This window comes from Phyllostomus hastatus, unplaced genomic scaffold (genome assembly GCF_019186645.2).
Source record: "Phyllostomus hastatus isolate PE091 unplaced genomic scaffold, TTU_PhHast_1.1 phas_scaffold_1066, whole genome shotgun sequence".
Lineage (NCBI taxonomy): Eukaryota > Metazoa > Chordata > Mammalia > Chiroptera > Phyllostomidae > Phyllostomus > Phyllostomus hastatus.
In genome coordinates this window covers 13,446,528-13,464,549 of record NW_025334004.1, presented here as the reverse complement: position 1 = coordinate 13,464,549, position 18,022 = coordinate 13,446,528, and the positions used below count along the sequence as shown (strand labels likewise).

Here is an 18,022-nt window from a genome sequence, read left to right as displayed (position 1 = left end):
GCTGGGGAGGGATCTGGGGTCCAGGGAATCTTCAGTCCTCCGCTGCAGCTGTCCCAGGTCCTGAAGCCCTGCCCCTGAGGCCTGAGCATCCACCTCTGGTCCCCTGTCCCCATGCGCTGGAGGGGTGTGCAGTGAGCTGTCCTGGCCCCAATTTCTCTCACACAGCCTGAAGCCCAGGGTCTGCATTAATCCTATCTCCTCCACTCGCTCAGCCTCTACTGAGGGCTGGGGACCGAGTGGATGACTCAGCTGAGAGCAGGAATGAGGGGTGAAGGAGAGCTTCCCACTCGCCTTGTGTGAATGGCTCCCAAAGTCCCTGATGGTGCCTGGACTGGATGGTTCTTTTGCCAGGGGTGGGAGAGAGAGGGGTCCAAGACATGAGAGAGCAGGGTGCTCAGACCAGGGGAAGGGGTGGACATTCTGGGAGGCAGCATTCACACTCTCCTCACACACACCCCTCTTCTTGCACAGGCCTCGAGTGCACACTCCAGAGAGGCAGCGGAGGTGGGGGCTCCCATCCACTGGGACCCCCAGTCGTGCCCAGAAGTCTCATGGTGCCCATAGCACGCAGGGCCCTCCTCTCAAGGGCTAGCAGGTTCCTTCTGGACCTCTAGTCTAGCCGCAATGGCGCGCGGTTTTTCAGTGGGTTTCGACCCACTGGGCTTTGGAGACCTAAGCTCTGGCTCCCTGAGCTCCCTCTCCTCCCGAGGCCACCTGGGCAGCGACTCAGGCTCCGCAACGCGATACCTGCTGAGGAAGCAACAGCGGCTGCTGAATGGGCCCCCCCGCGGAATCCGAGCCTCGTCGCCCATGGGCCGTGTCATCCTCATCAACTCCCCCATCGAAGGTGGGGGCGGGGCCCAGCCGCCGCCGTAGCAGAGGGTGGGGGGAGAGGACAACCACGCTGAGTAGAAAGAGGAAGAGCCCCCTATGGGTGGGGAGACTCAAGAGATGCGAGTCTTAAAGATGAGGGGCTTCTGGCAACCCACGCTCTTCCTCATCTACTGTTGTTCTCCTTCAGGCCAGTCCTTCAGGTCTCCAAGATTGTAGCGAGGTCAGAGGTGGGCAATAGGGCCTGGTGACAGGGAACAGCATTGTGTGTGTGTGTGTGTGTGTGTGTGTGTGTGCGTGCGTGTGTGTGTGTGTGTGTGTGTGGTATGCGGACCCCCCAGTGAAGCAGGGTCCTGGCCCCTCCATTTCATGGGCTCCGCCTTTGTCCGAACCCCTTTGTGTGTGCCCTGGGGCATGTGCAAGACAGCGGGCATCCTCCATCAACCAGCCCACTGTGTGACCAGCTCTGTGTTGAGCTGTGTGGAGCCAGTGCCCACACGGGCAGGCAGAATGAAAGGCTTCGCATGCGAAAGGAAGGAAATGGAGATAAGGTAGCAGATGTTTAGAAGAGTGGGGAGGGTCAGGGAGGGTGCCCCAGGCCAGGGCAGGGAAGGATGGGAGAGTGAAACTTGTGTAGATGCTTAACCCCATTTCATTGCACATGGACTCTGTACCAGCCCCAGTTAGATCCTGCAGGGAATCTAGAGGGAAATAGGATTCAATCTTCACTTTCAGAAATTTACAGGGCAGCAGGGCTTGGAGACATCAGTGAGAGCAGCTGCTGATGGAGCGGAGGTATCACAGACAAAGGATGGAAGTGGAAAGCATGGAGCACAATGGGCAGGCACTTAAGAGACAGCCTGGCTGCAGTGACAGGTGTGAGGCAACGGAGAGCAGATGAGCAAAGCAGGACCTTGAATGGCAGCAGGGAAGCATGGAGCCCCAGCACCTGAGCTTTCTGTGGACAGGACCAGATAAACATCTCCAGCTCCCCTCCTGTCTCTCGGCCTGCAGAGTGCCTTGGCTGAGCCCCAGACAGGACTCTGCAGACCCCGCTCCTCCCTCTGACCCAGCTGGACATCCCTGGGGCAGGGGTGGAGCACGTTGCTCAGAGATTAGGCTTGAACTAGTGGTCCAGCAACTCACCCCCATCATCCACACAGGGTGAACAGCAGGGCACTGCTGAGGGTCACCACTGTCATTCTGGTCATGGAGCAGGAGTCCTCAGAGGAGCTACAGGCACGGAGGGGGAGGGGAGCACTGTAACGCTGCCCTTGCAAGTCCTATTATATTAAAGAGGTACTGCCCATTGTGCTGTACCTCTCACACACACCACATACACACCGCACACGCCATGTCCACGGGCTTTGCTCTGACCTGCTGGCCCTTAGTCTCTCTGAGCTGGGAGTCCCTGAACTCAGAATCTTCCCCTCCGCCTGAGCACACATACCTCCTGACTCACTGCAGCCTAGAACCCCTCCCCCATGTATTCACTGGGCCACTCAGGGGCCTAGAGTAACTGATAAGGGAGACACAGTGGGAAGGGGAACACTGCCATTCACATCACCCCATGAAGTGCCACCAGCTGCTCAGACACAGTGGATCCCAGAGAAATTGCATTATCTTCAATCCAGACCAGCCCTTTCTCCTCACTCTGCTAGCTCATTCATTTATCCATTCATCCATCCATTTATTCTTTCATTTATTCAAAAACTGCTTAGTGAGTACCAGGTGCTGAGCAGCACACTGGGGGCGTGTTGGTGGAGAAGGACTATGAAGTCCCTACCGGGGCTGAGCTCACAGTCTAGTGAAAGGAGACAGAAGATGAATAATAGTCTACAAATGATGAGAAAGGAGGTAAGAATCTTGAAGGCACTAATCCAGATGGTATGATAGTGTAGTATTTCTCAAACTTTGGAATTGCCGGGGGTGGGGGGCTTGTTAAAAGACAATTGTTGGGTCCTACACCCAGAGCTTCCAATCCTGTGAGTGTGAGGTGAAGGCTGAGGATTCGCATCTTTAATAAGTTCCCAGGCACTGCTGCTGGTGCTGCTGGTGCTGCTGGTCGGGGGAGCACATCTTGAGAACCACTGGAACAGACTTTCCCAGAGGAGGGAGGGACTTCCTTAGGTAGGGGACTCCAGCTTCCAGAGAAGGTGGCGGTGGTGTCTGAGTCAGCAGGGCCTGAGCCACGGGAGCTGGCTTTGAAGGTCTAGGCAGGAGTATCTCAGAGGGGACACCGAAAGGTTTGGCCCAGAGAGAAACAGGAAAGAGGTCGATGTGGCCAAAGCCCCGGGGGGGGGGGGGGGGGGGGGGGGCCGGGAAGGAGGCCAGAGGCGAGGGGAGAGCGCTAGGCAGAGGAAAGCCCAGGAAGGGAGGGGTGTGGGATTCCTTCTAGAAGCAGGGGCAGGCATTGAAAATTTTAATCAAGGGAAAGACACAATCTATTAGAAAAGCTGACCCTGGCCACCGTGCAGAGAACGGATTAGAGGGGGCAAGAGCAGAAGTAGGGGAAAGGGAGGAGGCTGCATCGGGCCTGGAAAGAGAGCTTGGTGACCGGGGCTAGGACAGTGGAGGGAGAGAAGGTTCCCACCTCAGATGCTCTAAGCTCTTAGGCTCAAATCCCCAAATCTGGCATCCCGCTGGCCAGGGGCCCTAGGGACACCCCAGGGATGGACTGAGGAGTAAGGGAGTTGATGAACGGCAGAGCAAAAGGCTCCTTGGCCGGGATGTAAAGGTCCCAAAACCTGTGCGGAGAGTCAGCAAGGAAGCCCCAGGATCCCCACATCTCTGCTGTGCACCACCCCTGCCACGGCTGCCTGCCCGTGGGGATTTCTTCCTGAGCTTTCCCAGGCATGCACTGTAACCTGATTTCCCACTCAGATCAAACAGAAGGGTGTGTGTGTGTGTGTGTGTGTGTGTGTGTGTGTGTGTAGACAGAGAGACAGAGAGGGAAGGAAGTCTTACACTTTTCTCCAAACAAAAGGTCTCCCCAAGGACCCACCTCTGAGTCTTGCCTCGCTCCATCCCTTCATCAGTGCCTCCCCTCCCCCATCCAAATTCCACCCACCTTTGTCCTCCGAGAAACCTTCCCCAACAACTCCAGGGCCCAGGGACCCTCCTCCTCTGGCTCTCTCCAGCATGGATGAGGAGCACCATTCTGGGCTCTGGGCACCTGCTGCGACAGTGTGTGGTTTGAGCTTTCCTTCTTCACACAGTCAGGCAGCTCTCAGAGCCCTTACCTCCACGATCCCTGAGTTTAAGAGACAGAAACACCTCGGGGGTCCTTCCGCAACCTCCCAGGCGGGGATTTACTGAGGGTCAGCTTGCATGCCTCCAAAAGTGAGGAACTCACTCTCCCTCCTGGAAAACTCATCCCATTGTCTGAGATGGAAGTTTTCGCAAGTTTTCCCTTGCCCGGTGGGTCCCCATCTAACTCCACTGCGTGGGCTTCGTTCCGCCCTCTGGGCTGCATAGTCAAACACATCTGATAGCTTCCACAGACCAGCTCCTCGGCTGTTTGAAGATAGAGCTAACGCACTCACTTCCGCTGAGGAGTGCAGACTCCCTCAACTGTGCCCCGTGGAATAGGTTCCTGGACCTCTTTTCTATCCATCTTGTTGTCCTCAGAGCACCATCATTTTCAGGTATTTGGCTTATCCCAGGCCAATGGGCATGGGAAGCTTACGAAGCACCACACACACACACACACACACACACACACACACACACTTATATTATGAAGGAAAGAGAACAGCATCTTAGCATCTTCCCACACGGAGCCCGGTCCTGTCTGCTTTGAGGCTAGCCTGTAGTCTCAGAACCACCCACAGGAAACTCAGATATTGGCTGCCCTCCCCCATGTAGGTCCCTGGGTGACTGTGCTCAGCTACCCCGCTCTTTCAGGCCCAAGTTGGAGAACATAGGGGTCTACTGTGCCCAGAATAGGCATGAGGGTCATGCCTGTGTCCCCACCCCCACAGCCAACAGTGACGAGAGCGACATCATCCACGCAGTCCGGGTGGAGAAGAGCCCAGCGGGGAGGCTGGGCTTCAGTGTGCGGGGCGGCTCTGAGCACGGCCTGGGCATCTTCGTCAGCAAGGTGGAGGCCGGCAGCAGTGCAGGTGAGCGGGGCCCCAACAGGTGAGGTCCTGGGGGGCGTATGTGGCCTCATCTCGGTGGGGTGCGGAGGTGCTGTTGTCAGGGACCGGAGGAAGGGCCCTTAGCTTTGGGCGGCCTGATCTGATGGAGAGACGGGCCCTCTCCCAGGGCAGGGCAGGCTCCTGGACAGGTCCCTAGTCTAGCATGGGGCACTCATACCCAACCTGGGGATCCCCAATCTCGGGGAAGAAGTTTTGCCCCAGGGAGCCTGGTCTGATGGGGGCTCGGCCTCACAGTGGAGGACTTCTCCCGAGTGGCCCATGCCAGCCACCTCTGTCCCCTGGTGCAGAGCGCGCTGGCCTGTGTGTGGGGGACAAGATCACAGAGGTGAACGGGCTGAGCCTGGAGAGCACCACCATGGGCAGCGCCGTGAAGGTCCTGACCGGCAGCAGCCGCCTGCACATGATGGTGAGGCGCATGGGCCGCGTGCCGGGCATCAAGTTCTCCAAGGAGAAGACCACGTGGTGAGAAGGCCTGACCCACCCACCTCCCCTGCCCCTGAGCCCCCACCCACAGCCACAGCAGGAGAGGTTGAGGGCACAGGGCTCTGCATGGGCCTGGCTAGCGCGGCTTCTGCTGCTCCCGACTCCTAGGGCTGGGAACACAGGGATCCTAAAGGCCGACCTTGAGAGGAGAAACGGCCATGCCTCTCCCCCAGCCCTGCTCCCCACGGCTCTGCTCTCCCAGCCCCCAGAGGCCCTGCCCCTGTGCTGCGGCTGCTGCAGCTGAGAGTTTAACACAGTAACAGCACCTCTTCCTCATGGGCCTGTGAGGGTTTGACATGGGTCTGGCCCATTGTAGCTGCTCAATAAAACGAGGAGAGTAGGTGATTTCCTAGATTTGGTTAATCTGTGTCCCACTGAAGATCTTAGGCCTGGCAGTCCCCCAACGGCAGCCCCCCCTTTCCCATGCAGTCGCAGGACTGTGGGAAGGAGGGTGGGGGGTGGTGGCAGATGGGGGCCCAGGCTGAGGGCCCCCTGCTGCCGCCCAGGGTGGACGTGGTGAATCGGCGGCTGGTGGTGGAGAAGTGCAGTTCCACGCCGTCCGAGAGCAGCTCAGAGGATGGCGTGCGGCGCATCGTTCACCTCTACACAACCTCTGACGACTTCTGCCTGGGCTTCAACATCCGCGGGGGCAAGGAGTTTGGCCTGGGCATCTACGTGTCCAAGTGAGGCCTGGGCAGGGAGAGAAGTGGGTAGGGTAGGGAATGGGGCTTGGATGGGGCCTGGGCTGGGACCTGGGGACAGGTGAGCAAGTGAGGCCCGGCCAACTACACGTTCAAATGAGGGCCTGGGTCAAGGGTGGGATCTGCCGAGGGGGGCGGGGGTCACCAAGAGGATGGCCAAGGAGTTTGACTGGGGCATCTACGGTGTGAGGGAGGGCAGGCCAGGGGCCCCACCAGACTGCTGTCCGTCTGACCGCAGAGTGGACCACGGTGGGCTGGCTGAGGAAAATGGCATCAAGGTGGGAGACCAGGTCCTGGCGGCCAACGGTGTCAGGTTCGACGACATCAGCCACAGCCAGGCCGTGGAGGTGCTGAAGGGCCAGACGCACATCATGCTGACCATCAAGGTGGGCAGGACCGTGGGAGGCAGGGAGCGGCCAGACCGTAGGAAGGGCTTCCTAGAGCATGCCGGTACTTACGGACACCCCGTGCTCCGCAGTTTGACTTTGTCACAGACACGTGAGAGGTAGGACAGGCATCGTTCCCATTTTGCGGAAGAAGAAACTGAGGCTCAGAGAGGAAAAGTGACTGGGGACCCGGCCAGTAGCAGGGCCTGGTTCCGGGCCTGCCCTCAGGTGTCTGGGGCAGTGCCCCCTCACGTGAGTGCTGGAGGCCTAGGAGTTAAAGGAACACGTGTCCCTGTCAGAAGGGCGGGGTGGAGGCTGTGGCCTTGGGCGGGACCCAGTGGTGGGCATCCTCAGGGTACAGGGCAAGAGGAGCTGGGCTGGGGCCAGAGATCGGGTTGCAGGGGAGGCAGCTGGATCCATTATTGATGGGGGCCTCACACTTGCCGGCGATCAGGTCCTTCTCACTCCAGCTGCCGAGGGGTGTGCCGCCCGCTGTCCCCAGTGCCTCATCCTAGCCAACCCTCCTTCCTCCTCCCAGCCCCTCACCCACTTCCCCATTCGGTGCCCCCTCCCCACCCCTGCCCCCCACCGCCTCTGTTTCCCACCTCTCCCACGTTCCATTTCTGCCTGTCCTTCTCAAATGATCCCAAAGCCTCCTCCTTACTCCCACTCTGCCCTTCATTCATTCGTTCATTCATTCATCCATTCATTCAACATTTTTAAGTACCTACTATATGGTGGCCAGCCACTATGCCAGGGACTGAGGTTACAACAGTGAACAAGACAAGGTCTCTGCTACTGGGGGCAGACAGACCAATAAACTAGACACCTGCAGATTGTGACAAATGCTATCAGAAAATTAACAGCGAGGGTCATTTAGGTAGACCCTTGTAGCCGGGGTTGGGTGTCAGAGCGGGCCTGTCTAAGGAGGTGACACCTGAAAAGGGAGGAGTTAGCCACAGAGGAGCTGAAGGAAGAGAACCCGATCAGAGGGGACAGCAGCAAGTGCAAAGGCCCTGAGGCACAGAGGAACTTCGCACATTCGGAAATAACGTGGCCCGGGTGGCTAGAGTGTGATGAAGGAGAGTGGGGGGCTGAGAATGCGCTCTCCTGCTGTCACTCCCCATTCTCACTCTCCCTCCCGACCCACTCCCATGCCCTCCTCTGCCCACCATGCCTGCCCCCAGGAGAGTGGCCGGTACCCTGCCTACAAGGAGATGGTTTCTGAGTACTGTTGGCTGGACCGACGTAAGTGGCTCAGGCCCCCAGGGTTGAAGAATAAATGGGCGGGGGCACCAAGACCTTGCTGGGATTGTACACTGCCCGGACGGGGCCTGGGCTCTCCTCCTCTGAGCAGTGCTTGCCTGGGGTCTGGAGTCCCAAGGGGGTAGGTGGAGGAGAAGTGACTTCCCCAAGGTCTCATCCTGCTGGCAGGGTGCTCAGCAGCCAGGTCCCCAGATCCCGTGCTGTCAACCTTGGCTGCTGCTGGATGCTCCCCAAACCCCCAAGCCCAGGGATGGTCTGCAAGCCTGGCAGGGCCCTGAAGCAACCCGGCCAGACCCCCGAGACATCCCTGCCTTCTCCCTGCCCACAGTGAGTAACGGGGTGCTGCAGCAGCTGTCCCAGGCCTCTGAGAGCAGCTCCAGCGTCTCCTCATATGCCTCCAGCGCCCCCTACAGCTCCGCCGAGGGCTCCGGCTCCCTGCCCTCTGACCGCATGGACGTCTGCCTGGGGCTGGAGGAGCCCGGCAGCCGTGGGCCTGGCTGGGGGCGGGCAGACACAGCCATGCAGACAGACCCCGACGTGGGGGGCCGCGTGGAGACCTGGTGCAGCGTGCGGCCCACGGTCATCCTCAGGGACACGGCCATCCGCTCCGATGGACCCTCAACCGCCCGCCGCCTTGACTCTGCTCTTTCGGAGTCCCCCAAGACTGCCCTGCTGCTGGCCCTCAGCCGACCCCGGCCGCCCATCACGCGCTCCCAGAGCCACCTGACCTTGTGGGGTACGTGGGAGATGGGTGGCTGCTCTTCTCTCCGAAGCCCTGGGTGCAACACCTCTCAGGCCCTGTCCTGGGTCCCAAACTTCCCTTTGCCCCAGGCCTTGACCCAGCCTCAGCCCCAGAACGCACTCAGACCCTGCCCTGGTGCGCTTTTCACATTAGTCCCAGGCCTGGAATCCACTCTCAGTCCCAGCCCCAGGTCCAGTCAGCTCTGGGCCCCAAGAGAGCCCCAGCCAAGCTCTCCCCAGCCTGGAGTGCCCAGATCTGTCCACACCGCCCACCCCCCAGCCCCCATTTATTTCTCCATAGCTGTAGCTATGGGGTGAAGGGGATGGAAAGTTGGAGGAGGACCTGCACCCCCCCCCCGACCCCTGCCTCCCCACACAGCTGCAGATCCTGTCTGCCCCCTACTCTCCCTTCTTTCTGCCCCTCCCCACACCCCCTCCCCTGGTCCTTCCCTTCTGCCCACCCCTCCAGCCCCCCGGGTGCTTCCTCGTGTCTGCAGAGGAGAAGAAGCAGCGGAAGAAGGAGAAGTCGGGGTCCTCTGGGGAGAAGGGGGCCCTGCAGCGCTCCAAGACACTGATGAACCTCTTCTTCAAGGGAGGGCGGCAGGGGCGACTGGCAGGGGACGGGCGTAGAGAGGCCTGGACGCTGGAGCGAGGGAGCCCGGCCAAGCCGCGCCCTCGCCTGGACGTGGAGAAAGGTAAGGGCTGGGCTAGGCAGGCAGGGAGGTCGGAGGCCAAGTCCGCTTTGGCGTCCAGCCCCACACTGCCTCACACTAGCTGTGAGTGACCGCCCCACCCTGTGAGCCTCAGTTTCCCCATGAGTGAAATTGGAGTAACAACACCTGTATCTTTATGAATAGTGAGGAATAAGTGAATGAGTATGTGTTCATCACTTAGGGCATTGTCTGCCACACATCAGGTGCCCGGAAAATGTAGTGGCCATTGTAATACTGCCTCACCCACCCACTGTACAGGACGGAGAGCTGATAGAGTCCCAGCGCAGCAGGAAGTGGAAGACCTTGGGTCTGATCCCTCCACTCCTGGTGCAGAGGAGAGGGAAGGACACTCTTTTCCTAGAATATTTGGCTTCATCTCCCTTGGCCAGAATCCACAAGCCCCACCCAGTTCTAGAACCATCCTTGAGCAAGGCCATTTCTAGATCAGGGCCCAGGCAGAAGGGCCGCAGCAGGCTTCACCCAGGCCAGGGGCTTCCCCAGCGCCCGCACACCGGGCCTCGCCTCTCCCAGGTGAGGGTCAGGGGCTGGGCCAAGATTAGATGAGTTGACTCTTGGGTTGCCTGTGTCAGAAACTCAGCCCAAACAAGCTTTGAAAAGCACTTCTTGGCTCAGCTACTGATTTAAGCTGGATCTAAAGATTTAAACAATCTCATCAGACACCTGCCCCTCCGTCTCTTGGTTCCCTTTCCCTGGGTTGGCTTCAGCATCATGCACGCTTTGCCCACTTGAGCTAAGATGGCCACTGTTGCTTGGCAACACAAGGAAAAGAGAGCTTCTCCTTAACTAGCCCCTGCTGAAGTCTCAGGCTCTCATTGGCCCGGCTGGGACCACATGTCCAACAAATCACTGGGATGTAGGAGGGAGAAAGTCTTTAATCAACCAGCCAGGGTAGGTGCCCGCCCTGGGGCACGTGCACCGAGAATGGGGGTCCCTGGGTGAACTCGAGGTGCTGCTCCAGAAGGGAGAGTGGATGTTGGGTAAGCAAAATCAACCAGAGGATGAGGAACTGGGCCCTCCCCCTTCCTGGGGTCTCAAGGTGACAGTCCCCTGTGAGAGAAAATCCCTTCAAATAAGGGCAGGCCGGCTTCCCTTCCTCAACCCATCTCTCTCTCCACAGCCCCCAGGGCCCTGCTCTCTCCTGCTTCTCCTCCCGTCTCTCTGGCCACCCCTCTCTCTCCTTCAAAGGCTCTTTTTTCTCTTTGTCTGCTGAAGGTAGGTGCTCCCCCGAACTGTCCCTAGGGTTCTCGTCTCCATGCATTTGCTTCCAAATGAATCTCTACAAGCAGAGCCCAGACTGCACCCTCTCTTGATCCAGATCCCTCACTGGCTCACCATTGCCCATAAATGAAGCCCTTTAGCCCGAGCACGGCCTGGCCTCCTACCTCCTCGTCTCACTCCTTCCAGCCTGAACTCTGCACCCCAGCCAGGGGTCCCGCCAGCCCGAAATGCCCGACCCCATTCTCAGGTTGGGGCCAGGGCCTGCTGCTGAGCCTTCTTCTTCTCAGCAGGGGGAGCGGGACCTGTGCAGAAGTTTGTCACCTGGAGGCTGAGACGTGGTAATTCGTGCATCCCTTTACCGAGGCCTGGTTTACAGCAGAGCTGCTGACGGGGTGCATGTTAGGGGCAGCTCAGGGGCACTGGGCTGAACTCAGCTGAGACCAAGCATGGGGAATCAGGCAGATGCAGCGGTGCATGCTGGGGGCGGGTAAAAGAACCGGACTGGTAAAGATACGGTTGTAGGCAGATACTGGGGTATATGTTTGGGGACTGAGGAGCTTGACTCCCAAAGACAGACCTGGGGGAGATGAAAAAGCCAGTCTGAGAACGTCAATGGGGACCAGACTAGCATGACAGTGTATGTTGGGGGACCCAGGGACCCTGAGGTCAGGACTCCCTCAAGGAATAGACTGTATAGGGGTCTGTGTTGGGGGGCGGAGGGGCCGGGGGTGAGCTCCACTGGTGGGCAGATCAGCACAGGAGACCATGGTGGGGAGCACCTGGGCTTGGCCCGAACTCCGTCAGGTGCGCCTCGGCCTCTCAGCCAGCCTGTCCTGGAGTCTGATCCCCCTTTAGGGAAGCCCCTACCTCCTCTCCTGGTGGCTCCAGGCTCCTTCATCGTATCCCTTTGCTCCCGCCCTGCAGACCGGGAGAGGGGCCGGGCCCTGCTCTCTGCCAGGTCTGGGAGCCCCTCCAGCCAGCTGCCCAATGTGGATGAGCAGGTGCAGGCCTGGGAGAGCCGACGGTCCCTCATTCAGGACCTGGCCCGGCGGCTGCTGACTGATGACGAGGTGCTGGCCATCACCCGCCACTGCTCCCGGGTGAGCCTCCGGCCCGCCCCCATCCCCAGCACATGGTCACTCGCTCACCCAGACCCTCATCCATTCCGACTGTTGCCTGCTGGCCAGTATCTGGGTTCAACACTCTGAGGACAGTGGTCACTAAAAGCAGAAGCCACCCCTGTCACACGTACACATTGGCACATACACACTGAGCTCACAACCGAGAAGGGGAGTCAGATAATAACCAGAACCTAAACAACCACAGTGAGAAATCACGCGAAGTGCTGTGAAGGAAAAGAACCTGGGAAAATAATCCAAGAGGCACAAATCAGATGTGGTCTGGGAGGGCCTCCCTGAGGAGGTGGCATTTAAGCTGAGGAGAGAAGGAGTCAATCAGATGATGAGTTGGGGACATGAGTCCCTGCAGTCACCTGCTCCCTTCTCCTTTAAACCCCAGCCCATCCCCGTGCCTCCTTGTGCTCCTGGGGCAGCCAACAGGCCTGGCACAAGTAAACAATCCCTTGTGCCCCCGGAGCACATGCACTCACACACTCAGCCCAAACCTCCCCAACACCTGCTCTGTTGTTCTCTGTTCCCTTCTGCTTCAGACAGACCAGAGGGCCCTGGGAGAAGGGGAGGTTAGGGTTAAGGAAGCCTTTGTAGACTGAATGTTGGGGAGACTACAGGAGGCACAGGTCACCCTCTCCAGGAGTGTGGGAAGGCCCTCTCCAGTACCTAGGGCTTCCCACTGTCTCAAGAAACTCCAGGTTTCTGGGATGGGTTCCACGTGAGCCTGTGTGTAAGGGCGCTCTGAGAGTCAGAAAACGGTTTGCGGATGCCCCACTCCCTCGCCTTGGTCAGGGTGGGGCTGCGTCGTATGTCTGTGTGATGTGAGCATTTGTCTGTCTGTGGGCTACCTGGCTTTGTGTCAACTTAACTGTATGTATCTGTGTGCGAATGTGCTTGTGTCTGGCTAAGGCATGTATGTGTCACCTGGAGACTGAGACGTGGTAATGCGTGCATCCCTTTACCAAGGCCTGGATTACAGCAGGGCCCCTTGTGACGGAGTGCTTGTTAGGGGCAGCTAAGGGCCTTTGGGTTAGAGTCAGTGTGGTGATCAGCTCACAGCACTCAGTGGGGTAGTGTGTACCAGCCTCCAAAAGCCTGCAACTCTGGGCTGTAGCCACTAGGTGGGGCTCTGTGTTTGTTTCTTTATTGGCTCTTTTGCCCTTGCCCTCAGCTCCTCCTACTCGATCCAAGCTACGCCTCTGAATATGTCCCCACCTGGGGAGCTCGGAATACCACCTAAACCTGACCCAAGCCCTACCCACACCAAGAGATCAGACCGTCAGGGGTGGCCCAAAAGATGAGTGAAGCTCCCCTACTGATTCTGATGTGTGGCCCCGAGCCCTTTTCCATCCTCTTCTTAGCCACCGCACCCCAGCCACCAGGCCAGGAATTACAAACCACCTCTCTGATCACTTCACACTCCCCAGCCCCCTTGTAACCTCTTTGACAGAATGGAGTGCAAGTTCCTTACTCTCACACCCAAGGCCCTCCCTGGTCTGACCCCCAACCCACTAACCTCAGCTTTCCTACAGTCACCACATCACCACACCATCATCTTCCCCGGGCCACCACAAGGGTTTACACAGGCTGGGAGCTGCACAGCTTCCTTCAGGGACGCTACTCACACTGTCGTCACAACCTGCACTGCCTACATGGAGGCCCTTTGTGTAACCCCCGGTCAAGTTAAACTTCTATCTACCAGTTATTCCACATCACCCTCAGAGCCCTTTCTCCAGCTTTCACGGATCCCTGAATTTATCCTTAAGAGTCAGTGTATATAAAAAAAAAAGTCAGTGTAAATGCCACCGCTCCCATGAAGCCTACCCTGATCTTCCCACCCTCCTCTGAGACTCCCTCTGTCAGTGGTTTGTAGTCAACTGGGGCACAAGGCTCATTCTGCCCCTCATTCCCACTAGACTGAGTTCCTGAAGATCTGGAACAGAGTCTTCATTATTGTGTCCCCACTGTCACCCTCCAGTACACACAGCCTGGCACTTAGTGGGTGCTGAATGCAGGTTTGTGAACTTGAAGTATGTGCACATATATGATTCTCTGGGGGTGAATTCTCTTTACGTATATGTGTGAATCCCTGTAACTTTGTGTGTGGTTTAAGGCCACACACATAAGCTTATCTTTTATTTATTTCCAGATTTTTTTTACTGTCTCACTCTGACCACCAGGGCATGCTCTTTCTCTGTCTATGCCCCTACAGGATGCTCTGTGTTTGTGTCCCTGAATCAGGACGAGTCTCCCTTTCATCACCAGGGGGCGGTATGCTGCCCACTATGGTGGCTCCCAGTGTTCAGTTTGCCAATTTGTCTGCGTAGGTGGCGTGTGCCTGGTGGCAGGCATCCTGGCAGTGCCAGGCAGAAGGGCCTCCACCACCCTGAGCACTGACTGGAGAGGCTGTCTGTAGGGCCACCTCTTCCCCAAGGTCCCCATCCCAGCCCTGAACAAAGCCTAATTTGTAGGTCTGTGTACAGACAAATGTTGGCCCAGCCAGGCCCACAGACTAGTTTTTGGCTCAAATTCCTTCCTTCGGCTTGGAAGGTGGGGGTGGGGAGGAGAGTCCACTCCCTGCACATCCTTTTCCGGTGCAGAGTAGGCGAGAGCCAAACCTCTCAGGTTTCAGCCCCTCTTCGTACTTCCTTATCTGTGTGGCCTTGGCAAAGTCCTTTTCTCTGAGCCTCAGTTTCTTCATCTGCAAACCGGTAATAAATAATGTCATCTCTCGGGCCGGTTACTAAAGGAGAGACATGTGTAAAAGGCTTGGAAAAGTGCCTGTCCCAAAGCTGTCCTTGCTGTCACAAGTCTGTTATTCTTGTTGCAGGCTGCCACCTAGTTACCAAGATAAGACATCCTGTGGACAGCTTGGGGACCGGGAGAACCTTTCCTAAACGTGGGGGTGGCGGCATACCCAGGCGTCCCCACGCCCAGCTCTGGGAGCCTCTGCCGCTACCTGACCCGTGGTGCCTCTCTCCGCAGTACGTGCATGAGGGCGGAGTGGAGGACCTGGTGAGGCCCCTGCTGGCCATTCTGGACAAGCCCGCAAAGCTGCTGCTGCTGCGGGACATCAGGTGGGAGGGGGGAGTAGGAAGGGGCTTGGGCAGGAAGGGCGCCCCTGATACTGCCCCCAACCTTCTCAGGGCTGAAGCCCCCAGGCAACTCCAGCACTGAGCCCTTGCCCACCCCCATCTGGTCCTCCCCCAGGAGTGTGGTGGCCCCCACAGACCTGGGCCGCTTTGACAGCATGGTGATGCCTGTGGAGCTGGAGGCTTTTGAGGCCCTAAAGAGCCGGGCAGGTCAGCAGCTGGGGGGCGGGTCTTGCGGGTCCTGAACCCCAGGTGGGGGTGCGGGAGGCATATCCCACTGGAAAGGGGGCAGAGCCCTCTCAGCTGTGCCCGTCAGGGAGCCCAGCAGCAGGGCCCTGCTGCTGACCTCTTCTCTCCAACCAGTACGGCCTCCAGCCCTGCGGCCAGCTCGGCAGGACACACCACCCAAGCGTCACCTCGTCACCCCTGTGCCTGGTCAGTCAGAGTCCCAGAGCCCGGGGAGGGGGCACACCCATGGGGGCACTGGGGGGGAGAGCAGGCCCTCTTTGGTCCCTGCGGCAGGGACTGCGGTGCTGCGGTTCAGAGGGGTGTGCGGTGCCCTGAAGGGAAGCCCTCATCCGTCAGAACCTTTCCTGTCACAGCCACCACTGCCATTATTTACCTAATGATCGGTTTTAAACCCACTCCCTTTTTAAATCCAGTCTTCTCATTCTCTGCAATAATCTCCAAGAACTCATCAGCTTGGTGTGTGAGTCATATTTTTTCTTAGATACATTAACACAAAACTCTTACAACAGAAAGTGTTAAACTACTATTGCAGTGGAACATGGGCAGTGCCCCTACAGGCCTGAGCAACCCGGGCCTGGGTCTCCCAGGCCCTACAGGGACAAAGGCAAGGACTGGGGTCTGGCAAGGTGGTCTGGGCTAGTGAGGAGAGGGCGGCCTGACCTTGGCCCTCTTCCCCAGACAGCCGTGGAGGCTTCTACCTGCTGCCTGCGAATGGCTTCCCTGAGGAGGAAGATGATGGGGAGCTGAGGGAGCGGCTGGGGGACCTCCAGGTCTCTCTGGATGCCTCTGCCCCCTGCCACCCTCATAAAGGGATACCCCCTCTCCAGGATGTGCCAGTAGACGCCTTTGCCTCACGCCGAACTACCTGCACACCCCCTCCCCAGCCGCCTCCTGTTGCTCCCCGGCCCCCCAGGCCTAACTGGCTGCTGACAGAACCCCTGTCTCGAGAAGACCCTCTCCAGAGCCAGGGCCAGGGCCAGGACCGGGCCCAGAGCCGCAGCCGCAGCCACAGCCGCAGCCGCAGCCGTGGCCGAGGCAAGTCCCCTGGACGTAGGCGCTCCCCATCCCCGGTGCCTATCCCCAACCCCGGCACAGCCAACGGGCGCTACCACAAGCCTCGGAAGGCCAGGCCCCCTCTGCCACGACCTCTGGATGGGCAGGCAGCCAAGGCAGGGGGCAGTCAAGGCCCCTCTGCGAATGGAACCGGCAGGACAGCCCAGCAAGCAGCCACAAAGGCCCCTCGTGGGGAGTTGAGGACAGTCACGCTGTCCAAGATGAAACAGTCCTTGGGTGAGTCCGAGGGGGGCTGGGCCTGGCGGGGGCTGTGGGGTTTGGATAAGGCTGGTGGGCTTGATGTTGGGATGCGTCTAAGTGAACTAAGCCTAGGAAAAGAACCTGGGTATTAGAGTATGGTTGGGGGTGGGGTCTAGATTTGAGGGCTTTGGGATCCAGAGGATTTTGGAGCAAGTTGAGGATTGAGTAGTGACAGAATTGGGATTTGGAAAAAGTTTTGGGCCCCAGACTTGGTGACTGGGTCCTGGGTCTATCTTGGGACCTCTGGCATTTAGGGGTGTGGTGCACTCTCACCCTGTTTCTCACTCTCACTAGGCATCAGCATCTCGGGGGGCATCGAGTCCAAGGTGCAGCCCATGGTGAAGATAGAAAAGATCTTCCCTGGGGGCGCCGCCTTCCTCAGTGGGGCCCTGCAGGTGGGTGAAGTGCACCCAGGTCCCCTCCCTCAGCCTGGAGTTAATTCCGGCGGGGGCGGCTGGTACACGCGCATCTGCTGGCCGGGCATGTTCAGGCCAGGTCGTGGGAGGAGGGGTCAGGCCTGTGGAATGAGCAAGCCCAGGGGAGAATCTGTCCCCTTGCGCTAGCCTGGGCCTGAGGGTGGCCTGTCCTGTTCCACCCCTTGCCCCAAGGGACAAAGGGCCATTGTCTGGCCCCACCCAGCCCCCAGTAGCTCCAGGCACAGAAGTCCCATTGTCCATCTTCTCCATCCAGACGGGGAGGAGTGTCCCAGCTGGTGGAGGTGAGAAGTCAGATGCTGGAGTAGGGGGTGACCCGAGGAGGGAGGGCTGTGATTCTCCCACTCCCATCCTAGGCTGGCTTCGAGCTGGTGGCAGTGGATGGAGAGAGCCTGGAGCAGGTGACACACCAGCGAGCAGTGGACACCATCCGCCGGGCTTACCGAAACAAGGCTCGGGAGCCCATGGAGCTTGTGGTCAGGGTCCCCGGGCCCAGCCCACCACCCCTGCCCTCTAACTCGTCAGCCCTTGCTGACCAACCCCTTCCTGCTGACCATGCCCCAGCCCGCTAACCCCTTGATGGTACTCCCACGTGTTTCCAGAACCTCTCAGTGCCCTTCCCAATGGGACCCGGACCGCTCCCACTGATGTCGGGCTCCTCCAGCTGATGCCCAGCCTGGTCCCCTCTCCAACCCTCCAGACTCCGGGTTCTAACCCCCGACTCTTCCCACCTACCCCCCAACCTGCCCCGCTGACCCCGCCATCCTTCCACCCTCTCCCAGACCTCACCAGCTCACCTTCTGACTTGGGAACCTCCCACTCCTGCTCGCCTTGCCTCCTCCCAAAGCTCCACCCCGGTGGCTCAGATCTCCCTGCTTTCTTCCCTCCCCAGCTGTCACTAAGGCTCTGCCCTTTCCAGACAAACTTAGGGTCAAGGACAAGGTGCTACTGGGCAGGCAGCCTGTGTCACCCATTCACTGCTTCTCACCTCCCAAGACAGGAAGGGGGTCAAGAAACCCAAGGTCTGCAACTTGGAATTGGCGGGCATTTTCTCCCATCCGCCCTCGATTCTCCCAAGCACTGAAGGACCCAGACTCAGTCACTGCATCCACCACCCAGTCCCAGGCAGTGTGTTCTGTGCAGGGAACACACGTCTCGACTAGTTTCTCAAACCCTGAGAGGCCGCTTCACGCTGTGGCCCAGTAGCCTCAGCTTTCCAGCCGGGTCTGTCCTTTCCCCGTCTCCCTTCTCCCACTCAGACCTCTGCAAGGGGCAGGGGA

General features: G+C 58.8%; 1 protein-coding gene across 1 annotated transcript; it reads left to right on the top strand.

The window, feature by feature from the left end:
* Nucleotides 1–624: 624 nt before the first annotated feature.
* PDZD7 (PDZ domain containing 7) lies at nt 625–18,008 on the top strand. The gene is made up of 17 exons (XM_045854425.1): nt 625–847; nt 4,815–4,955; nt 5,282–5,456; nt 5,984–6,160; nt 6,417–6,564; nt 7,752–7,812; nt 8,159–8,566; nt 9,069–9,266; nt 10,811–10,861; nt 11,448–11,623; nt 14,639–14,730; nt 14,864–14,955; nt 15,109–15,180; nt 15,673–16,284; nt 16,603–16,703; nt 17,099–17,224; nt 17,525–18,008. Exons 1-17 carry the CDS (start codon nt 625–627, stop codon nt 17,642–17,644), a joined length of 2,973 nt encoding a protein of 990 aa, XP_045710381.1. The 3' UTR covers nt 17,645–18,008.
* Nucleotides 18,009–18,022: the final 14 nt, after the last annotated feature.

Bases quoted from the DNA above. Each gene is read 5' to 3' on its own strand.
- PDZD7 (XM_045854425.1), top strand. From the start codon at position 625: ATGGCGCGCGGTTTTTCAGTGGGTTTCGACCCACTGGGCTTTGGAGAC. The intron at 10,862-11,447 runs GTAATTCGTGCA...CCCGCCCTGCAG, and splicing joins CACCTGGAGGCTGAGACGTG to ACCGGGAGAGGGGCCGGGCC. The intron at 11,624-14,638 runs GTGAGCCTCCGG...CTCTCTCCGCAG, and splicing joins TCACCCGCCACTGCTCCCGG to TACGTGCATGAGGGCGGAGT.